This window comes from Falco naumanni (genome assembly GCF_017639655.2).
Source record: "Falco naumanni isolate bFalNau1 chromosome 20 unlocalized genomic scaffold, bFalNau1.pat SUPER_20_unloc_1, whole genome shotgun sequence".
NCBI classification, from domain to species: domain Eukaryota; kingdom Metazoa; phylum Chordata; class Aves; order Falconiformes; family Falconidae; genus Falco; species Falco naumanni.
Genome location: NW_024427345.1, coordinates 595,144 through 613,134, shown reverse-complemented (window position 1 = coordinate 613,134; position 17,991 = coordinate 595,144). Strand labels below are relative to the sequence as shown.

The following is a 17,991-nucleotide window of genomic DNA, read 5'->3' as shown; positions in this document are numbered from 1 at the left end:
CTACTGATGGTGGCACCCAGCCGGCCCCATGAGGGATCTCCTGGTGGTCCAAGACCCCCCTGGTCTGGATCCTGCCCTTGGCTGGAGGGTCCCGGAGCCAGCAGACCCCAGAGCTGCCACCGGAGCCGCGCACTTCACCCATGGGCCAACGCGGTGCCAACACACCAGGAGGGAGAGCAGCTCCACCAGGGCTCTGGTGGCCAGAGCTCCACCAGCACCAGCGGTGGGAGATGCTGGGAGGAAGCCTGCACCTTCCACGGAGAGAAGCGCCTCCGCCCGGGAAGCCCCAGCAGAGGTGGCCCAGTGGTCCAGGAGAAGGTCCCGGCCCATCCTCGACCTACAGCGATGGACAGTCACCCATTGCCCACCAAACCCAGTTCTCCACTGAGGCGTCACACCGGGATGACCCCGACGCCCCCCGGCCCCAGCTCGCTCCCTCTTGGATCCCACCCGCTCCAGGTCAGCGTCGGAACCTGCTGTGGGAACTGGGGGGCTGCTGTAGGGTCCCACCAAGCCCGGCAAAAGGGACAACCGTGAATTTTCAGCAGACAGAGCTCGTTTTCCTCCTCCTGGGAGCGTGGAGGGATGCCTGGAGCAGGGGGAGGATGGAGAGGGGTCCCCGGGGCAGGAAGCACTGCGCCGCTGCGGGGGGACGGAAACAAACCCGATTCTTTCCGGCAACGACCTGCGCGGGGTTTCGGCCGGCGCCTCTGCGAGGGCACGTCGCGCTCCGGCGTGGATGATGGAGCATCGCTCCCAAAGAGCTGGGAGAAGCACCAGCTCCCCGTCCCGCCGTGCTGCCCCTCGCGCCCACCCCAGCACCCGCAGGATTCTGCCCGAAGCCCCCTGCAGCCCCCCGCCTCGGGGGGGGGGCGGGCCCGGGGGGATGCAAATCGCGCCATAAGGGCTTCTGGACGCATCCAAGCTATAAAAGCTCGTTAGCACATGGAGCAGGGGAGGCAATTCCCGACTTCCAGGCACAGCTTTGGGAGCAGATGAATGGAGCATTGAGCCCCGGGGTGGGAGACGGCAACGCGGGTGTTTACAGAAGCCGCGTGTGTGTTTGTCAGGAATGTCAGAGACGCCAATAACCGGCTCTTTGGACATATCGGGCAAAAATCTCACTCATGTCTAGGAATAAGGATACAGGAAGGAGGAAAAAGTCAATATGACCTGAAAATCCCCAGACTGGACCGGCCGGGCAATATGATTTATTCTATTAATAAGCCAGAAAGAAGGGCAGGAATAAATGCTGAATGCATTTTTGGTGGCCGCAGAGGGCCAGGAGCCGCGAGCCTCCTCGGTGCCGGCACAGGCACGGCACAAGCCGCCTTTGACGGGGCCATTTTCTCCCCGGCTTTTTTGGGAGGTGGGAGCCAAGGAAAACAAGGCACTTGTTGATTTTGTTCCCGGGACATTGTAAGGGGCTCTTTCAGCCCAGGGCTACTGTTCGGAGCGGGGTGGCAGGGGCTGGAAGCACCTTCCCCGGGGTGGGAAGGGCCGAAGCTCTAAAGCAGGTCACTGGGACAGGATCCCCGTCCCCAACTCACCACCTCCGGCTCCAGAAAGCAGGAAAACCAAAGGCGATAGCACCCAGCACGCAACTGCAAAGACCTTTTAACTCCAGCTCGCAGCACCTCCGGCTCCTTCCTCCAGTAAACTGGGCTAAACCACCCCGGTACTGCGAGCCCCGCGCCTGCCGAGAGCGATTTAATTTACCCAGAAGGTGAATTAGCAAAAGCAGCATCCCCCGAGCCAGGGCTGCTCGCTACCGGCGACGCTCCGGCTCCTGGAGCAGGGATCCAGCTCACGGCTCATGCTTATTAATCACAACACATGCACAAAAAGAGAAAAGATAACGTTACTTTTTTTTTTTTTTTTCTCCTCGGATCTTTACTTGCAGTAAAAGATAGAAAAAGGTAGTAAATGAACTTGGTATAAAACACACGGAGGGGAGAGGGAAGGGTACAAACCAGCCTACAAAGAACACAACCTGGTGGGAGCAAGGGGTGGGAAGGAGCAATTTTGTACAAAACTACTGCTTACAGGTAGAGAAAAATGTATAAAATATCCCTCCCTATCTGGAGACAAAAATACAAAAGTGGACATTATTTAATTCTTTACTTATACTTAAAAAGGTTATATACAGGAGAGAAAAGAAGCAAGTCCGGCGGCTCGGGAAGCTTGTCAGACACTCCCCGCTTCCTCCCACATCGCACTTGAGAATAAATTAAAACAGCTGGAAGCGTCACCGCAGCCCCAGCCCGATGCCGGGGGCCCAGAGGAGCGAGGCGCGTGGGGTGAGGCAGGAGAAGCATCGGGGCATCCCCCAGAATCCCAGTTTTGGAAAGAATTAAACGCTTCGGCGTATTTCCCTTCTTCCCCGCCTCCGTCCCCCGGGGCCGCACACCGGAGGCACCTTTGGAAGCGCTTCCCAACTTGCCGGTGGTGCAACCTCTGACCTGGCGTCAGCCCTCGCCCCCCCCCCCCCCCCCCCCCCGGCAAAACATGTGCAAAATATCAGGGAGGAGAGAGGAGCGATCCATCCCGCTCGGCCGGGGCCCTCGGCACGAGGACAGTGGTGGCGAGAAGCTGCGGCCCCAGCCCCTGCGAAGAGGCAAAGCCAGGGCAAGAAAAAAAAAAAAAAAACCAAAACCAACAAATCCCCCCCCCAAAACCCAACCAAACCCCCAGCGCACACGCAGGCTTTGTTCTTTGTCACCCCGGGAAAACGCCTGGAACTACCTACACGCAGCCCGACCCCGCGGTGCCCCGGTGCTGCCCGGTTCCGTACCTGGATTTCTATGAACAGTCGATGCCAAAGAACTGGGAGACCAATCCCGCCGGAAGGAAAGCGACGTTTAACCAACAAGTTCCTTTTGGAGGTCCCTCAGCCCTCGCCCACCACCCTGGGGGGTGCCCCACCTGCCCGCAGCCCCCTGCCCAGCCCCCCAAGCCCACGGCCAGGCCGCTCCAAGAACTCAGGGTGCCACGTTACGGCCTTAGATAGGCGCTAAGGGGCAGGGTGGGTGATGGGCGACAAAATACTGGCTTTGAGGACAGAGGGGAGCTGACACAGGAGCAGAGGACACATCAAACCCTCCCTCCATCCACCCTCAACGGGCTTTGTTCTCCCCACGCGACGCAGCCCTCTCCCAGAGCCACGCAAGTACCTTCGCCGCCCCCGAAATCCAGCCTCCCCCTCCACAGTCACACCGTCAGCTCAGCAAAGCTGGCAGCCAGGGCCGTGAAAAAGCAGAAAAATAAATTCCTCGGATGTTCGAAGCTGCCCCCTCAAATCTCAGCACCTGAAATTGCTTGTAAAAATAGGTCTTGAAATACAAAAAAAAAAAATAATAAAATAAAGTAAAAATAAAGCGAGTGTGCTTCTGAACATTTCTATTGCGCGTTGGTCCGTGAACGGTGGTTTATCAAAAATATGGTACAGAGTTCGTTCGCTGTGTCTCTGAGCGAGGCCCGCGCCTGCCGCGGCTCAGGGTGCTGAGCAGGGCGAACCGGGGCACTTTGATACAACCTCACCGGGAAGCGGCTCGCGGCACAGCACCATCAGAGCAGCTTGCGATGCAGGATTTCCCAGGCCATTCGCTTTCGGAAGTAGGGCATGTGTTGCTTTGGTGGGGGAGAGAGAGAGAAAAGAAAAGAAAAAGAAAAAGTACATCAGCGCGTCTTCCCGGAGCGTTTGTCGAGCAGCCGCTCTGGCGGGTGCAGTTTTGCAGGTGGTGCCTTTCCTGGGGGAAAAATTGCTTTCCAATGGTTGGGAAGAGGACAGCGGATGAGGTCTGGGTAATAACGTAACTCTGATCATGTTATCTAGTAATCAGAATTAAAATATTCGTGCATGGGCTGCTCCGCAGAGGCTGACGGCATTAAGGAACACCGAAATTCCCTGGGATTCAGGCTCCAGCACCAGCACGAGCAGGTCTCGTTGGGGGGTTGTGAGCTTTCCCCAGCTGCACCGGTGACACACCCCAGGGATTCGAGCTCCAACAGGAGACCTGCAGATGGCTTCAGAGGGACAACTTTGCCCGGTGTAACAAACCACCGCAGTGCCTTGCGTCAAGCTCTGCTCCCAGGGAGCGGCAGCACCATCCCCGCGCGGGCCGGGGTCATTTGAAACCCGCAGAGAAGGAGGCGAAGGGCATTTGGAAAAAAACCAGAGTACAAACAAACGAGCGCCACGTGCCCATCGCTCGCCGGGCGCGAGGGTGGGTTTACCTGGGTGAAGTTGATGGGCTTGTCTTTGGTAATGCAGTCGGCGTATTTGCAGGCAAACATCCCGCAGTCGCTGCCGTTCATCTGCTGCGGGATCTCCTGGAAAGGGCGGACATGAAACCAAACGTCATTTCCAGGTGAACCGGTCCCTGTTTTCCAGCCTCTGAGGATGAAGAGCTCCGAGTGGAGGATCCCTTTGGAACGGGCCCTAACGAGGGAGGTCTGCACGGAGGGACAAACGCCAGCGCGAGGAAATGAGGGAGAAATGAAGAGGAGGGTGGGCAGCAGGAATCGAGGTGGCACTGGGGCACCCCCGGCTCGGGAAAGCCTCCCTGCCTCCATCTAGGGCCTGAGGGGACTCTGCAGTAGAGCACAGCCTGCCATGAAGATCTGGGATTTGTTTACTGCATCCGTCGGGAAAACTCAGCCAGGAAAGGTACAGCAGGGTCACGAACAAAAGCAAGGGCTGAGAGAGACCCCTCCTCCAAACCTCGGGCTGCCCAAACCTACCTGACTCTTCTTACTCAGCAACGACCAACCGTTAGTGTCGAACTCTTTCCTCTTCTTGTCAAGACTCTCCTGTTTTAAGTATTGCCTGCAGGAATAAGGGAACAAAGAGAGCTTACTTAGAGGAGCAGGGGAAACCAGCCAGTACACCATATGTCAGTTTACCTAGGATGTCCTCTACCATGTTTGCAGAATTAATGCAAAATGGAAGTCCAATATTTTCGTCTCGGTACTGGCCATTTTAAAAAGGGCTCTATAGACCCAGGGTTTGAGGCAGTCAAAAGAAGGACCAAGCAGAACTTCAAAACCCGTCCAAAAAAAGTACCTGCCAAGCAGAGAGTCAAAAACCACAAATAAACCAGCGAGAACAAACCTAATTCATCAGAGTGACTCACGGCAGAGGGAAGCGCGGCAGCCACGGGGCTGCCCCAACGGGCTCCCCCAAGCAGAGCGTTGTCTGGAGGGGACACGGCGAGCGGGGCTCCGGCGGCGCCGGGAACTGCTGCCTCACAGCCCCCCAAGGCCGTAACTTCGCACAAAGGTAGATGGGAGCAAATTTGTCACCACCAGAACAGCGTCCCAGCAGCTCTGGAACGCTCGCCCTGTGCGTAAAGCGTCAAAAACCCAGCACGGAGCTCCTCTCCAGGCTGGTGGTGGGTTCAGCTCAGATGTTCTCCTGGAGCCCCTCTCCCAGATCCCCTTTCCACCGCTGACTCGATTTCTTTGTGCCGGAGCAGAAGACGGATGGCAAGTGCTTTCAAGGAGGGGGAAAGGAGGGAAGGTGGCTCTGATCTCCTCAAACAGGGTCCAAGGCTCGGGGGTGGAGGGGAGGCAGCCCTGGGAAAAGCCACACCAAGATGCTTTTATGGGGATCGAGTCAAGCTGGGAGCACAAGTGGGAGAAGCAGCCTGTCATGGGGGGGTGGGGGGATACCAGATCCCTTCCACGAGCCTTCAGCAGAGGGAGAAGGGCTGCAGAGCCAGTCCCATTCCAGTTCCCAGAACTGGAGACCAAGGAACGCTCAAGGGGTGCTGGGCCACCTCCTCTGCCCGGAGAGGCTCCCACCAGGTTTGGCTCAAGATTTCATCACCAGAAGAACAGAAAATCAGAAGGTTTTCCCCTGCCTCCTTGAAAAAAGTTTAGAAACTCTACCAAGGCCATGCCCAAGCAACTGCCATGCTTCTTCCTTTGCGGATATGAACACTCTGAACTATTCCCCCTTCGCTGGGAAGTGCGGAAAGGGAAGCTCAGAAAGGACACGGACACAAAGGTGGCCTAGAGGGAGCCCGAGGAGACGAGGTGATGGGCCAGAGACGTTCTTAATGGCCCTCAAGGAGCTCCTCTCTGCTGGCTGCTGGTGCCATTAACTGACATTCAGCTTTGCAGACACCTTCTGCTCATCTTGGTTACCAAAAAGACCACGAAGATCCAGAGAAACCATCTCCTGCACGTTTGGCACTTTCTCAAAACAGCCCAAGGAGCCTTCTCGCTGTCACGGCTGCGATCAGAAAGTTTGGAAAAGAAAAGCCAGGGATGAGATGCTGCTGGCTCGGACGGAGGGGTCAGGAGAGCAGCTGGCGCAGAGAGGGAGGCGGGTTTGGCCGCCAGCGCGGGGAGATGTGCCATCTTTTGGAAACCTGATCCACAAAGCCTTGGCTAAATCGCATCTTGCTGTCAGTAAATGCCGGAACGCGATGGGAGAAGGGGGCGATGCGACCCGCAGACGAGCCCGAAAGATGTAGGTAGGGTCAAACTTAACGCCTTGGTGCCGTCAGGAGAATTTTCTCTATCCTAACTCCAAAGAGCTACTCAAAGCAAAACTCTCCTGTGTGGAAGAGTCGCTGAAACACCCAGGAGCCACTGAACGAAGAACTCCAAGTGGCGGCAGCAGGACCCAGCAGCCCCTGACCACGAAGCCAGCCCCTTCCTAGCGAGTGTGTCTCTAGAAAAACAGCCAGAAATGGGTTTTGCTGGATGTCACAGTGTCAAGGAGGGGGGTCTCCCCTCCTGGCAGCCCCCCTGACACCGGACCAGGCCCAGAGAAGCGCTTCCCATCAGCGGGACACGCAGCGCCCGGCCAGTTCCCCAGCGCAGGCTCTGCCGGCTGCCAGCAGCTGCTCTAACTGCTCCCAGGGAGCTGCGCGGCCGCAGTTTGGACAAGACAAGATCAACAGGGGGTAAACCTCGGGGGTGGGGTGGGGGGTGGGGAACCCAGCCCTTCACTGAGCACGAGAAACCTCTGTATCTCATCACTGAAAATCAAACCTAACGGCTGGAGGAGAAACTCCTTGTAACGAGCTCGGGGCGAGGTGAGCCGAGCCTGCGGCACAGCGGCTGGGAGACGGGAGCAGACTCTCCGCACCGCGATACCAACACACCGAAACGTTAATTAATAACGGCTATCATTTCGATCACAACAGAAAAAAAAAATAATTGCTACAGAACCCACTGGAATCCTCAGCTAAAAAAAAAAAAAGAGCAGCAGCACAGGGCCCGCTGCTGTGCGCATTCGGAGACGGGGAGTGAAGCCACGCGGATAAGCAGAAGGGCTCGGAGCCTCCGCGTGGAGCGGCCGCGAGCGTAGGCGACAGGCTCCGAGTGCCAGACGGGGAAGAAAGCAGTGAAGTTTCAACGGTGCCGGAATTTTGGTGAATAAAACCATCAGGTGGCTTCAGCACAGGGAGTTTTATCCGTGACTACCACGAGCCACGGCTACCGGGCCGGCCCACGCGCAGCAGCTGGGAAATTTTGAGTTGATTTCTACAAGGGTGAGGAAATAACAGGCGCAGCTGACGTTAACCGTGACCATCACCTGCGTGGGTCCCTAAAAGCCACCTCCAGCAACCTAGCCGGCGCAGGGAGATCAGTGACCATCAGACACGATCAGTGACCATCAGACACGCTGCAAAGAACACAGCACCGCTGCCGCCTAGGAAACAGCCTGAGCCACCTCTCAGGAGGGGACTGGAAGAACACGCTCAGGACCTCAAGGAGAAACAGCCCGACACAGGATTTTTAAGCAGAATTACAGGCCAAATCAAAACCCAACATGCCTGAGGTGCCCTGTCAAACACCGCCGGCTTTTAATCTCGTTTTCCTAAATCTGAAAACGGATTTTTTTTTTTGTGCCCTCTACAGCGCTTACAGACACACACAAACCTGATCAGGTGCCTCAGGGAATTGTCGAAATCAACTCCACAGCACGCTGCTAAATGTCTAAGAGCCCTGCAGTAAAGGGCACGTAAAGGCAAGCATTTCAGGCGCTGCTGCGAGCAGGAGATAAGGAGATTTCACAGCCGTGACTCGCTTTGTGCGCTCTATCCCCTAAGCTTTCCTCCAGCCTGGGTACACTGGAATGAAGTTTTTAACTCATTTTAACCGGTCGGGTTATGTCCGCTCCAGAACACAGACCCTTCCCAGCAGAGCTGAGATACCGAGCACCGTGTTTCCCAAGGAGAAACCCCCCAAAAGCAGAGGCAGCTTACTAAAAACCCTCGCCAGGTCTCACACCCGAGTTGTGTGAAAGCTCCGATGCTGCGACAAAGCACGGCAGCCACCAAACCACCAACGCCTGCGGTCCCTGCTCACTCCTAGCCCGGCCAGCGGCCCTTGCATTCAATCAGTTACTTTCCCTGTGCCTCAGTTTCCCTCCTCTGTAAGGTCTGACTGACGGGGTACAACACTCACCACCTTTAGGAAGCTCTAAAGATTGAAAGCATGAAAGGGTCACTAACCATGAATAGGACCTCCGTCCCTTCTTCCCGGTGTGATCCTCCCACTGCATTCAACCAATAAAAGCCTCCTAAAAGGAAACAGAGGGAAAACAATTATGTCCAGGGCAACAGCGACCTGAAATCCTGGCTCTCTACCACTCACCCTGTGGGGCTGAAACACTTTGCATCCTCTGGTACTCTCTACCACCACTCTGAGGACCTGCTTCCTCGCCCCAGACCCTTAAATGAACCACGAGCAGGACCCCTGGGTCCCCCCCCTCACCTCCCAGGTGTTTCATGTCACCAGGTGTCTGTGCCTTTCTTCCTCGGAATCAAAGAAATTTCAGGCTGAAAGGAATTGTTTCACCCAGGCCACCTCTGCCCCAAGGCAGGCCAGCTCTCCTCGCACCCTTCTTGAACACAGAGGCAGAAGCCACACAGCAAACCGAAGAGACGCTCCCCTGAGCCATTTCCAAAGATTTTATACTTTTCCTTTTCCTCCCTTTCCACCAACAGCATGGAACAGCGTGGAAAAGGGAAACGGCTATTTTTACAGTTATTTAAAAGGGACCCGACGCACACAGACTGCAAAGCACCTGAACAGGAAAACAAAGGTGCTAAACGGACTGGAAATGGCATTTGTCTGCTGTCTGTCTTTATCATTATTCACATTCCTTGACTGAATGAGTGACGCCTCTGCTGACATACTCAACCCCATGCCAGAAGACGCAGGATCAGATTCCCAAGTCAGCGTCGGAGCGAAGCTGAGATGAGAAACAGAACCGACAGCTGACCCAGGGTCAGCACCAGAGCGACAGAGGAGCTGGCGACTGCGTTTCATAAATCACTCTGCAACCTGATTTGTATCAAGCCTGACGGCCCTACGTGACTAGGGACCTTCGAGAAGAGGTTTTTTTTTTTTCCACCCCTGCCCAGAGAGTAGCTCCTTTTTAATTGCATTCCATTCAGAAGCAGCTTCTGAATACGGGAGAACAGTTCTGGATTTGATGTGCAAGCACCCCTCTTCTAAAAGAGCTTGGAGGGTGGGCAGCCAGCTCCGCTCCCCCCTGGAGCATCGCTCCAGATGGGAAAACCAAGACCTGCCGCCGTGCGGTCTGAAGCCAGGCAGAGCACCCCTCCCCGGCTCTGGTTCGGGGGCACGGCCTGTAGCGCCCCACTGGAACTCAGCCCCCCGGAGACCCACGCAAACCTTTGTCCGCGGGCTGATGCGAGACGCCCCCGCCGCCTACAGCTAGCACGGCACGCTCCAGAAGCCCCCTCCCAGGGCAGAGGGCCCAGCTACCGAGCTGGTTTTTGCCACAGGCACGAAAAGCTCCCACCTGGAGGACGGGGCCAGGAGGTGCCGTTTCTTCAAGCAGCTGCAGGACGAGGGAAGGACCCCTACCCCTCAGCGCCCAGGAAGCTGGTTCCCTCTCGAGATGATGCCCCAGGTGGCTCTGAGACTGGTGGAGCCCGATGTCCTTAACGGAACAGGTCTGAAACCTGCCTGTACCCACACAGGTTCCACCAGCCTCACTGGCAGATCTGCTGGGAACTGGTGAAGACAGGGCATCGGCACAGGACCCTCCCAGACCAGCTCTGGAACCGTGGACCGCGTCAGCAACGCGCGTGGTGAAACACAAAGTGGGGAAAACCGGGATGTTCCTCTGAATCTTCCCTTCGGGACCCAGACGGGGACTGTCCCCACCGAGGGCTGTCGCTTCCAGAGCGAGGTAAGAAGCTGTCTGATTTTTAAACGGGCACAACTCAAGGAAGTGTTACTCACAACAGTGTCCTGCAGGCTTCGCTGTTTATCCCACCCATGGAGTCATAATAGGTGATGGTTTTTTTCCTGAAGTCTACAACCTACACAAAGAGAGATGCGTTAACAGCGCACAGCACAAGGAGCGCGTCTCTCTGCCAGGACACACACTCTGCTGGCAGAAGTTTAAACCATTTCAAAGCAGAGGACCTCAGAGTCCTCCGCACAGCCCTCCCCACCCCCCACCCCCCCCCTCGCTGCAGTGTTATTTAACCGCTTGAATCTCTAAATCAGGCTCTCCTCAGAGCACCCCGGTAAAACACAAGACGCTCTGTTATCCTCATTGTTAAAGCTGCAGAGAGATAGGTTTACAGAGGCTTTGCTCCACCTGACGCGTGCGTGACTAAGCAGCCCAAGACACAAGCCCCCCAGGTGTTTTTCCGGGGCCCCACACCCCCTTTCCACGCCACCACCCACCCGTGTGAGCTCTGCCTTGCCCGGCAGCGGAACAACCCTCCGAGGAGGTCTCGGCCGAGGAGGCTGACGCAGGGTGGGTTAAAAGCCACAACGTCACTACGCAGGTGCCCACAGCCGAGAGAAGGGACGGAACAAATCGGGGGCAGCAGGCAGAGAACGCTGCGTGGTATCTGCCATCTGAATCTCTCTAAAACGATCCCGTAGCAACGTCTCCGAAGGCGAGACGGTGGGAACGGGGACACGAGATCTTTCCCCACAGAATACGCTAGCCTGACGTGACCTTCCCCACCGCCTCGTTTTTTTCTGTAAAGTCTAGAAACACCCAAAAGGCTGCAGCTCAGACTTGGATTTTAAGCACAAACACGAATTTCCCTGCCACACACCGACACCTGACAACGGCGCGGCTCGAGCGCCGTGACATTTCAGCCGCAGGTGGATTTACACACAGTTGTGAATAACTAAAGCACTCACGGCCAGGCACCAGTGCACCCCCAGGTGAATCGGCACCAAGAGCAGATCCACAGAGAAGATATCCACTTTCTTCGTCCACCGCTTCACAGCTTGGTAACCCGCCATTTTTAGTTTGGTAAAGAAGAAAGTATTGAACGCGTGAACTGCCGGCAAACCCTTCTCTTTGCTCCGTTCCATCAGCAAATTCATGTAGAAGTTAATTATCTGGGGAAGAAAAAAGCATCCAAGACATGTTCAGGGTTGACACTTCCGCATAAGGTGCTCTGCCCCTGTGCAAAGTTTGGTAAGAAACTGGTTTTGCCTTTGCCTGTCCCACTGAAAACCTGCCCCCGGGGGGATCTACAACAGCTCAGCTGCCTTAAAACTGTCAAAAATCCAGATTCTGGAATGCAGTCTTCTATATTTAAAAATTACTCTTTCTTCTTTTTGCCCTGATCGTGTCTGTGGTCAGTCCCACTCCTCCCAATATCCCCAGTTCTTCAAGTGCCTGGTCTACGCAGGGGTTTCTCCACAGATCAACCGCTCCAGATGTGAACCACTGCCCACACCTACCAGCCCCTTTCTGACCCCTTTCACGGAGAAGGCAGACACGTCTGCCCACTTCAACCTACTTTAAACTGCCGAAGGAAAAAAAAAAAAAAAAAAAAAAAAGTCTTAACAGCCCAGGGCAGACCGCTCACCTCATCGTTGAGCCAGTTCAGGTTATTGAGGGTCTGAATGTCTTTCCGAGTGATTGTTAACCGAAAAGCTTCACTGAGCACCTCATCCTGGTTCCCACCGCGGAATACGTTCTTTATTTCCTTTTCCATTTCCTACAGGGAGGACACAGACAGCACTGGGAGAGTTCCTGCTATTCCCATCACAAAGGCAGGATTCAAAGCCAGGTTTGCTCTTTGCGCCTCAGAGAATAAACTTGCTACAAGATGTACGTGGCAAAAGGGAACAGCTCCCTGTTTCTGTGCAGATCTCAGGAAGTCACAGCTGTATTTAGAACCTCTACGCACAAAACCCGCCTGCCTGCGTACACCAGATCCAAGCAGACTCACCTCGGTGATTTCAGGGAACTCTTCTTCGCCGTCAGCTGACTTAGCATCCTCTTTCTCCTCCGGGACCACCGTGACAGGGATTTCCTTCTCAAGGGGTACTCGAAGATTTAAATCCACCAGATCCTGCACCGAGTGTTCCTGTTCCTGCAAGCGCTGAAGGAGAGACCTTTACATTAGGTGGTGCCCAGAGGAGTCGCCTCTCCAGGGCTTGTGATGGAGCTACGCTGGGGCCGGGCGTTCCAGGAGACACAGGGACACAGAGGGCGAGCGTTTACCCTGGCCACGAGGCCACCGGGAGCCCCGGCCTAGGAAGGGGAATCAACAAAGACCCCAGACCCCGATGGAGTCGGGTTTTGTCATTTTTCCATTTCCAATTTGCTTTCTGTCCTGCAGTTTAACATTTGGACTTGCAAAGGCTGCCCTTGCAGCGACCGCCCTCCGTTACCTGGCTTTGCAGCTGCAAGGCCAGCGCTTTCTGCTCTTCAATTTGCCGCCACCTGTCCCGAGCTCGTGAATCGTAGACGCTGGTCCTGAAAAGCAGTTTACGTGAACAAATCAGGGTTTTGTTTCCAGATGTGAACACTCACGACAGGAAAAAAGAGCAGAAAACTTGTACTTACAGTTCTTTGATCCATAGTTCTGCCTGGAAGAACGGGAGGCTAGAAAGGGGGAGAAAGGACAGGTGTAAGCGTTGTCTTTCATGCAGAAACTAATTGCCTGAAAAGTGATTTGTAATTATTATTTTACACCCTCTTACCTTGGTGCTGGGGTTCTGGAATCCTTTACCTTGAGCAAAATGACAGAGTCCAACCCTAAAGAGAGTAAAGTTTACAAAATTGTTACCATCACAGTTACTGCCCGCTTCCCCAGCTGCTGCAGGAGTCCGCATACAGAGCAGGAGGGGAAAAGTGGGTTTCCCACGTACATTTAAGTCAATTTTCAGATTTTGGGGTCTCATTTCAGGTTTGTTTTTTGTTTGGCCGGGGTTGTTTTTACCTTCGGACTGCGTGTTAGATGCTGGTAGATTTTCTTGCTGATGCTGGGCTGTGGAGTTACTGGACTCAAAGACATGGGAGGGATAACTGGGGGCGGAGTAGAGCGGTGGTTTGTGTGACGGCTGCTCCTGTGCTCCGAGGACGCTGGATGCTGAACTAGCTGGTGCGATGCTGTGAGTTTCAAACAACTTTGAGTTCTTGCTGGGAGTTTCTTTCACTACAGTTTTGCTGGAATTTGAACACCTGGACCTAGGGACAACGGAAAGTAAGCTCCCAGCAGAGACACGTGGCGCTGTCAGCTGGGGAAGAGCATTTTACACACTCACAGGTGGAAGGGGAATAAGGAAGAGGGCTTCGACGTAGAAAATTGTTTTCCCGTGACCATCTGAAGCAACTGCCTGTAGATCTCTCGCTCTTCCTCCCGAACAGTCTGCAGGAAAACCACCAGATACGTCTAGCCAACGTGATTTCAGCAAAGACACCGCGAACCGTGAGCAGATACACGTGCAGCAGAGGTTTTACGGGCGCCAGCATGGCCAAGGGTCTCAAAGAGTTCAACCACCAGCCTCGACCAGACCAAGCGCTGTGGAAGTCTGAATGTGGGCAGAGCTGAAGCCAGCTCCTGCCTGGCAGGAGCAACTCCAGCACAAGCCAGTCTGTTAGAGCTGCCTCAAGCACGTCCTAGTGCCCAACAGAGATCTCCTCAGACAAATCCACCCACTAAACGGTCTCCCAGCCTTTTCTTTACCTCTTCTGCCGTGCTGATGAACCGCCGGGGTGTTTTCTTGGGGCTATGCAGGCTGCGGCGACACGGACCGCTCCAGGAAGGACTCTGAGCAGGTTTGATCGGAAAAGCTGATGCATGGCAATGGTGGTTTGATTTTCCTACAAAACTGTTGGATGTCCCACTGCAAGGAGAGGAAAAACCCCCCACGCTTACTCGATTCCGTGCTTGTTTTACTCCGTAACTGCATTCTCCACCATCCCCAAACCCAGCCAAGAAGGAGCTATCTGGTTCTGAGCAGAAATTAGTATTTTATTTGTGTTTTAGGAAGCACCTCAAAGCTGAATCCTGGCTCTCCGTCAGCTTGATCTGAAGCCGCTCCCCAGCCCTGTGCGGCCAGACGGATTCCACGAGGTGGCACTGCGAGGCCGAGGAGCCACCGCCGGGGATCCCGACCTTCCCGCTGGATCCATCAGATCCCGCTTCCATCCACGCACCACAAAATGGCTGAACCTCGGCTTCAGGCCCCACTCGGGCTCACCCTGCTTCCCCCACTCCCACCCAACCGAGCCGGGGAAAAAACACACGGGTCAATCCAGCGTTTTCCCTCTTGAAATTAATTTTCCCTATTTAGGATCGCTCGTTTAGGCTGGAAAAGACCTTTAAGATCATCACGTACAACTGTAAACCGAATGCTGCCCACTCCACCTGTAAACCATGTCCCCAAGCGCCTGGTTTGCAGACAAGTGTTGGCCACTGTGGGGGATTTCCAGGAGCAACAAAGACTTGACCTGGTCTGCAAAGGTCTGACACAACACAGGTTTATACCGGCTGCAAAACCCCGCTCCTGCACCCAGCACCACGCACGCTAACTGGCACATTTCCATCACAAAACGACGATGCACTGTGTCCTCCCCAGTCCCCCAGCGGTGTAACAATGTTCCCGTACACTCAAAACTGGCCCCTTGCATCACTAGCTTTGGTAAAAGACAGGCTCCTCCACGCTGGGCGCCGCTTCTGCTCCCAAACCCAGCGCTCACAGCCTTTATCTTTGCCACAGGGAGGTTATAAACACCGAAAGGACCCAGCAACCTCGACGCACGCAACTATTTCCACCCTGAACTCGCTCCGTATCGACACCAGCGGTTTGTGCGGGTAGAATCTCTGGCAGCTTCAGGCGGAGGGCTCCGCAGGGAGGGTTCAACACAGAGGGGGCCGTACGCACCTGGCGTTCTTGCGAGCTTCAAGGTAAGAGCCTCGGCTCACCCTCGGCTTCTGCGGTACGGAGCCCAGAGGGGGAACCAAGCCCCTCCACTGCCCATTGGCGCTGGAGCCAAAGGCTCGAGGCTCCCCCGCCACCCGGTAGCTCTCAGGGCAGGGGACTTCTGCAGGGGAGAAACGCAGCAGCAGTCAGCAAAGAGCCATATCTTCCTCCCCACGCTGCCTGGGGGAGGGAATAGCCAAAACCCTGACACTCTAGAGCAAAAAACGATGCCTTACCTGGGCTGTAATTAAGAGCGCAGGACGCGTTTCCAGCGGGGCAAGTGAAACCACCGATCTTGTTGGGTAAAAACTGCGTGAGAAGATGGCAGCTTTTTATGAGAGGAAAGCACAGCTCAATCTTAAACCCCAGGTGCAACAAAAACTACGCAGGTATGTGAAAAGTTACACTCCACCCCACTCATACTGTTATAAGTTAGTAGTTACTGCAGCAGACTGGTAGAATAACACACCAGTGCTGGTGTGACAACACAGCTAAAGCATCGCTTCCCCCCCATCCCACCCTAAAATCTGCTCTGCCGGGCACAATGGCGGTTTTATTAAGGAGAGGAAAAACAAACACCGATTTCGTCTTGTTACAGGGCAAAAATCATCGGCTTCGCAGGTCTGCCAGCATGAGCCGCAGCTGCAGCGTCGAGACAGGCGCACGCTCCACACGCCACCTCGGTTTTACGCGCTCACGGGGCTGCTGCAGCGCCATGTGCCGGGCATTACCGCAACGGGGCTGCCAGATCCGCCGGGCAGGTGGCAAAGGCAAGGCCTGGGGGGCGCCTCCGACACGTGGAGACCCCCCACGGGGACCCGGAGAAGCCACCAGCCCCGGACACACTGTGGATGGCGACCAGGGGAGGTCACGCAGCCCCGCCGGGCCGCGGCCGAGGAGCGGCCCCGCACCTTGCTGTCCGGCTGGGAGAGAGGCTCCCGCAGGCCGGCCCGCGGGGGCAGCGCGAAGGCCTTGAAGGCGGAGCCGTGGCTGCCCCGCGCCGCGTCCCGGGCCTCCATCCTCATGTGCGCCGCGGCCGCATCGGAGGGAGCGCGGCCCCGAGAGCCGCCCCGCAGGCGGCGGAGAAGCGGCGGGCGGGCCCGGCTCGGGGAGCGGCGGGCGGCTCCGATTTTCCGTCTGAAAACGAAGAGAAGGAGAAGAGCGTCAGGGAAGTGCGCGGCCCCGCCGGTCGGCGCCCGCGGCATGATGGCGGCGGCCCCGGGGCTCCGCCGGGCGGAGGGAGCTGCCCGTGGGCCCGGCCCAGGCCCGCCCGAGGTGCCCGCCCGAGGTACCCGCCGGGCAGCCCCGCCGCTGCGCGCCCGGCCCGGGGCCCACTCGCCGCCCGGGATGAATCCAGCCGCCGCCGCCGCCACCCCCCACCCGGCCCGGCCGCCCTACCGGAAGCGGAAACGTCCCGAGGGCGCGCGCGCTTTTCCCGGGCTCGGTGGCGGCTGCCGGCAACGAGGCGGACGGAAGCGGAAGTAGGCGCCAGGCGCAGCGGCGCCGGAAGTGACGCCAGGGAGAGAGAGAGAGAGGCACGGAGGGGGTGGGGCCGCGTCAGGCGGAAACAGCGCATGCGCCATGGGTGAGCGGGGGGAAGCGCGCCCCTTCGCGGCGCGGCGGGCACAGGCCCCGCAGCGTGGCGGGGCTGCGGGTGTGTCACCTTGCCGGGGGTGTGTGTGTCACCCCTGGCGGGGGGGTCACCCTGTGTGGTGTTCCCCGCCGGGGCAGCTGATCCCTACAGCCGATCCCTACAGCCGATCCCGGTACTGATGCTCTGTGCGAGCCTGATCCTGGTACAGCCGATCCCGTTACAGCTTGGGACAAGTGTGGGTGGTCCTGCTACAGCCGATCCCGTTACAGCTGATCCTGTGGGCACTCCCAGGGCAGCCAACCCACCCCGTTTCAGCCGATCCCTACAGCCGATCCTGTTACAGCCGATCCCTACAGCCGATCCCGTTACTGCCCGTCCCCATGGGTGCTCCTGCTACAGCCAATCTCATTACAGCTGACCCGTTCCAGCCGATCCCTACAGCCGATCTCATTACAGCCGATCGCTACAGCCGATCCCATTCCAGCCGATCCCGTTCCAGCCGATCCCGTTCCAGCCGATCCCGTTCCAGCCGATCCCTACAGCCGATCCCATTCCAGCCGATCCCGTCCCAGCCACGGGCAATGGTGGCCGTCCCCGAGCTCTCCCCCGAGGCCTCCCGGCTCCTCGTCTCGGCCACGCTCTCCCTCGCCGCCGTCCTCCTCCTCCTCACCTTCCTCCCCACCGCCCCGAGGGGGGGGGCGCCCACCAGGTCAGTGCCCACTTGGACCAGCACGGAGGGCAGACTGGTACCAGTAACGCGTACAGACTGGTACCAGCATGTGAGCCAAGCCGTGCCAGCAAGGAGGGTAGACTGGAAGCGGTAAAGATGACACACAGGCATCAGCAGCAAATACAGACTGGCACCAGTAAGGAGAGCAGACTGGCACCAGTAAGGAAGACAGACCAGTAACCCCACAGAACAGAGACTGTTACCAACAGGGAATAGAGAGTGGCACCAGTCAGAACGGATTGGTACCAGTAAGGAGGACAGGCTGGTACCCACAGGGAATACAGACTGGAACCAGTAAGGAGGACAGACTGGTAACTGCAGGGAATACAAACTGGTACCCACAGGGAACATAGACTGGAACCAGTAAGGATCGACTGGCCCAGTAAGGAGGGCAGACTGGCACCAGCAGGGCAGACAGACCAGTGACTGCAGAGAACACAGACTGGTACCAGCAGGGAGCACAGACTGGCCCCAG

At 56.7% G+C, this 17,991-nt stretch overlaps 1 protein-coding gene across 5 annotated transcripts; it reads right to left on the bottom strand.

Annotated features, from left to right (window-relative positions):
- Nucleotides 1-3,384: 3,384 nt before the first annotated feature.
- SENP1 (SUMO specific peptidase 1) lies at nt 3,385-16,686 on the bottom strand. Of its 5 annotated transcripts, XM_040581130.1 has the most exons (17): nt 16,591-16,686; nt 16,104-16,329; nt 15,429-15,501; nt 15,154-15,313; nt 13,953-14,112; nt 13,531-13,634; nt 13,206-13,453; nt 12,967-13,021; nt 12,830-12,868; nt 12,655-12,739; nt 12,210-12,362; nt 11,844-11,975; nt 11,164-11,367; nt 10,240-10,319; nt 4,744-4,828; nt 4,237-4,332; nt 3,385-3,630 (listed from the first exon to the last, which is right to left on the bottom strand). In XM_040581130.1, exons 2-17 carry the CDS (start codon nt 16,215-16,217, stop codon nt 3,568-3,570), a joined length of 1,851 nt encoding a protein of 616 aa, XP_040437064.1. In that variant the 5' UTR covers nt 16,218-16,329; nt 16,591-16,686; the 3' UTR covers nt 3,385-3,567. The 5 variants fall into 5 exon arrangements, 4 of the variants coding, with proteins under 4 accessions (XP_040437064.1, XP_040437062.1, XP_040437065.1 ...); XM_040581128.1 differs by lacking the exon at nt 16,591-16,686 and having other exon boundaries at nt 16,104-16,478; XR_005825836.1 differs by lacking the exons at nt 3,385-3,630; nt 16,591-16,686 and adding an exon at nt 8,475-8,542 and having other exon boundaries at nt 4,294-4,332; nt 16,104-16,480.
- Nucleotides 16,687-17,991: the final 1,305 nt, after the last annotated feature.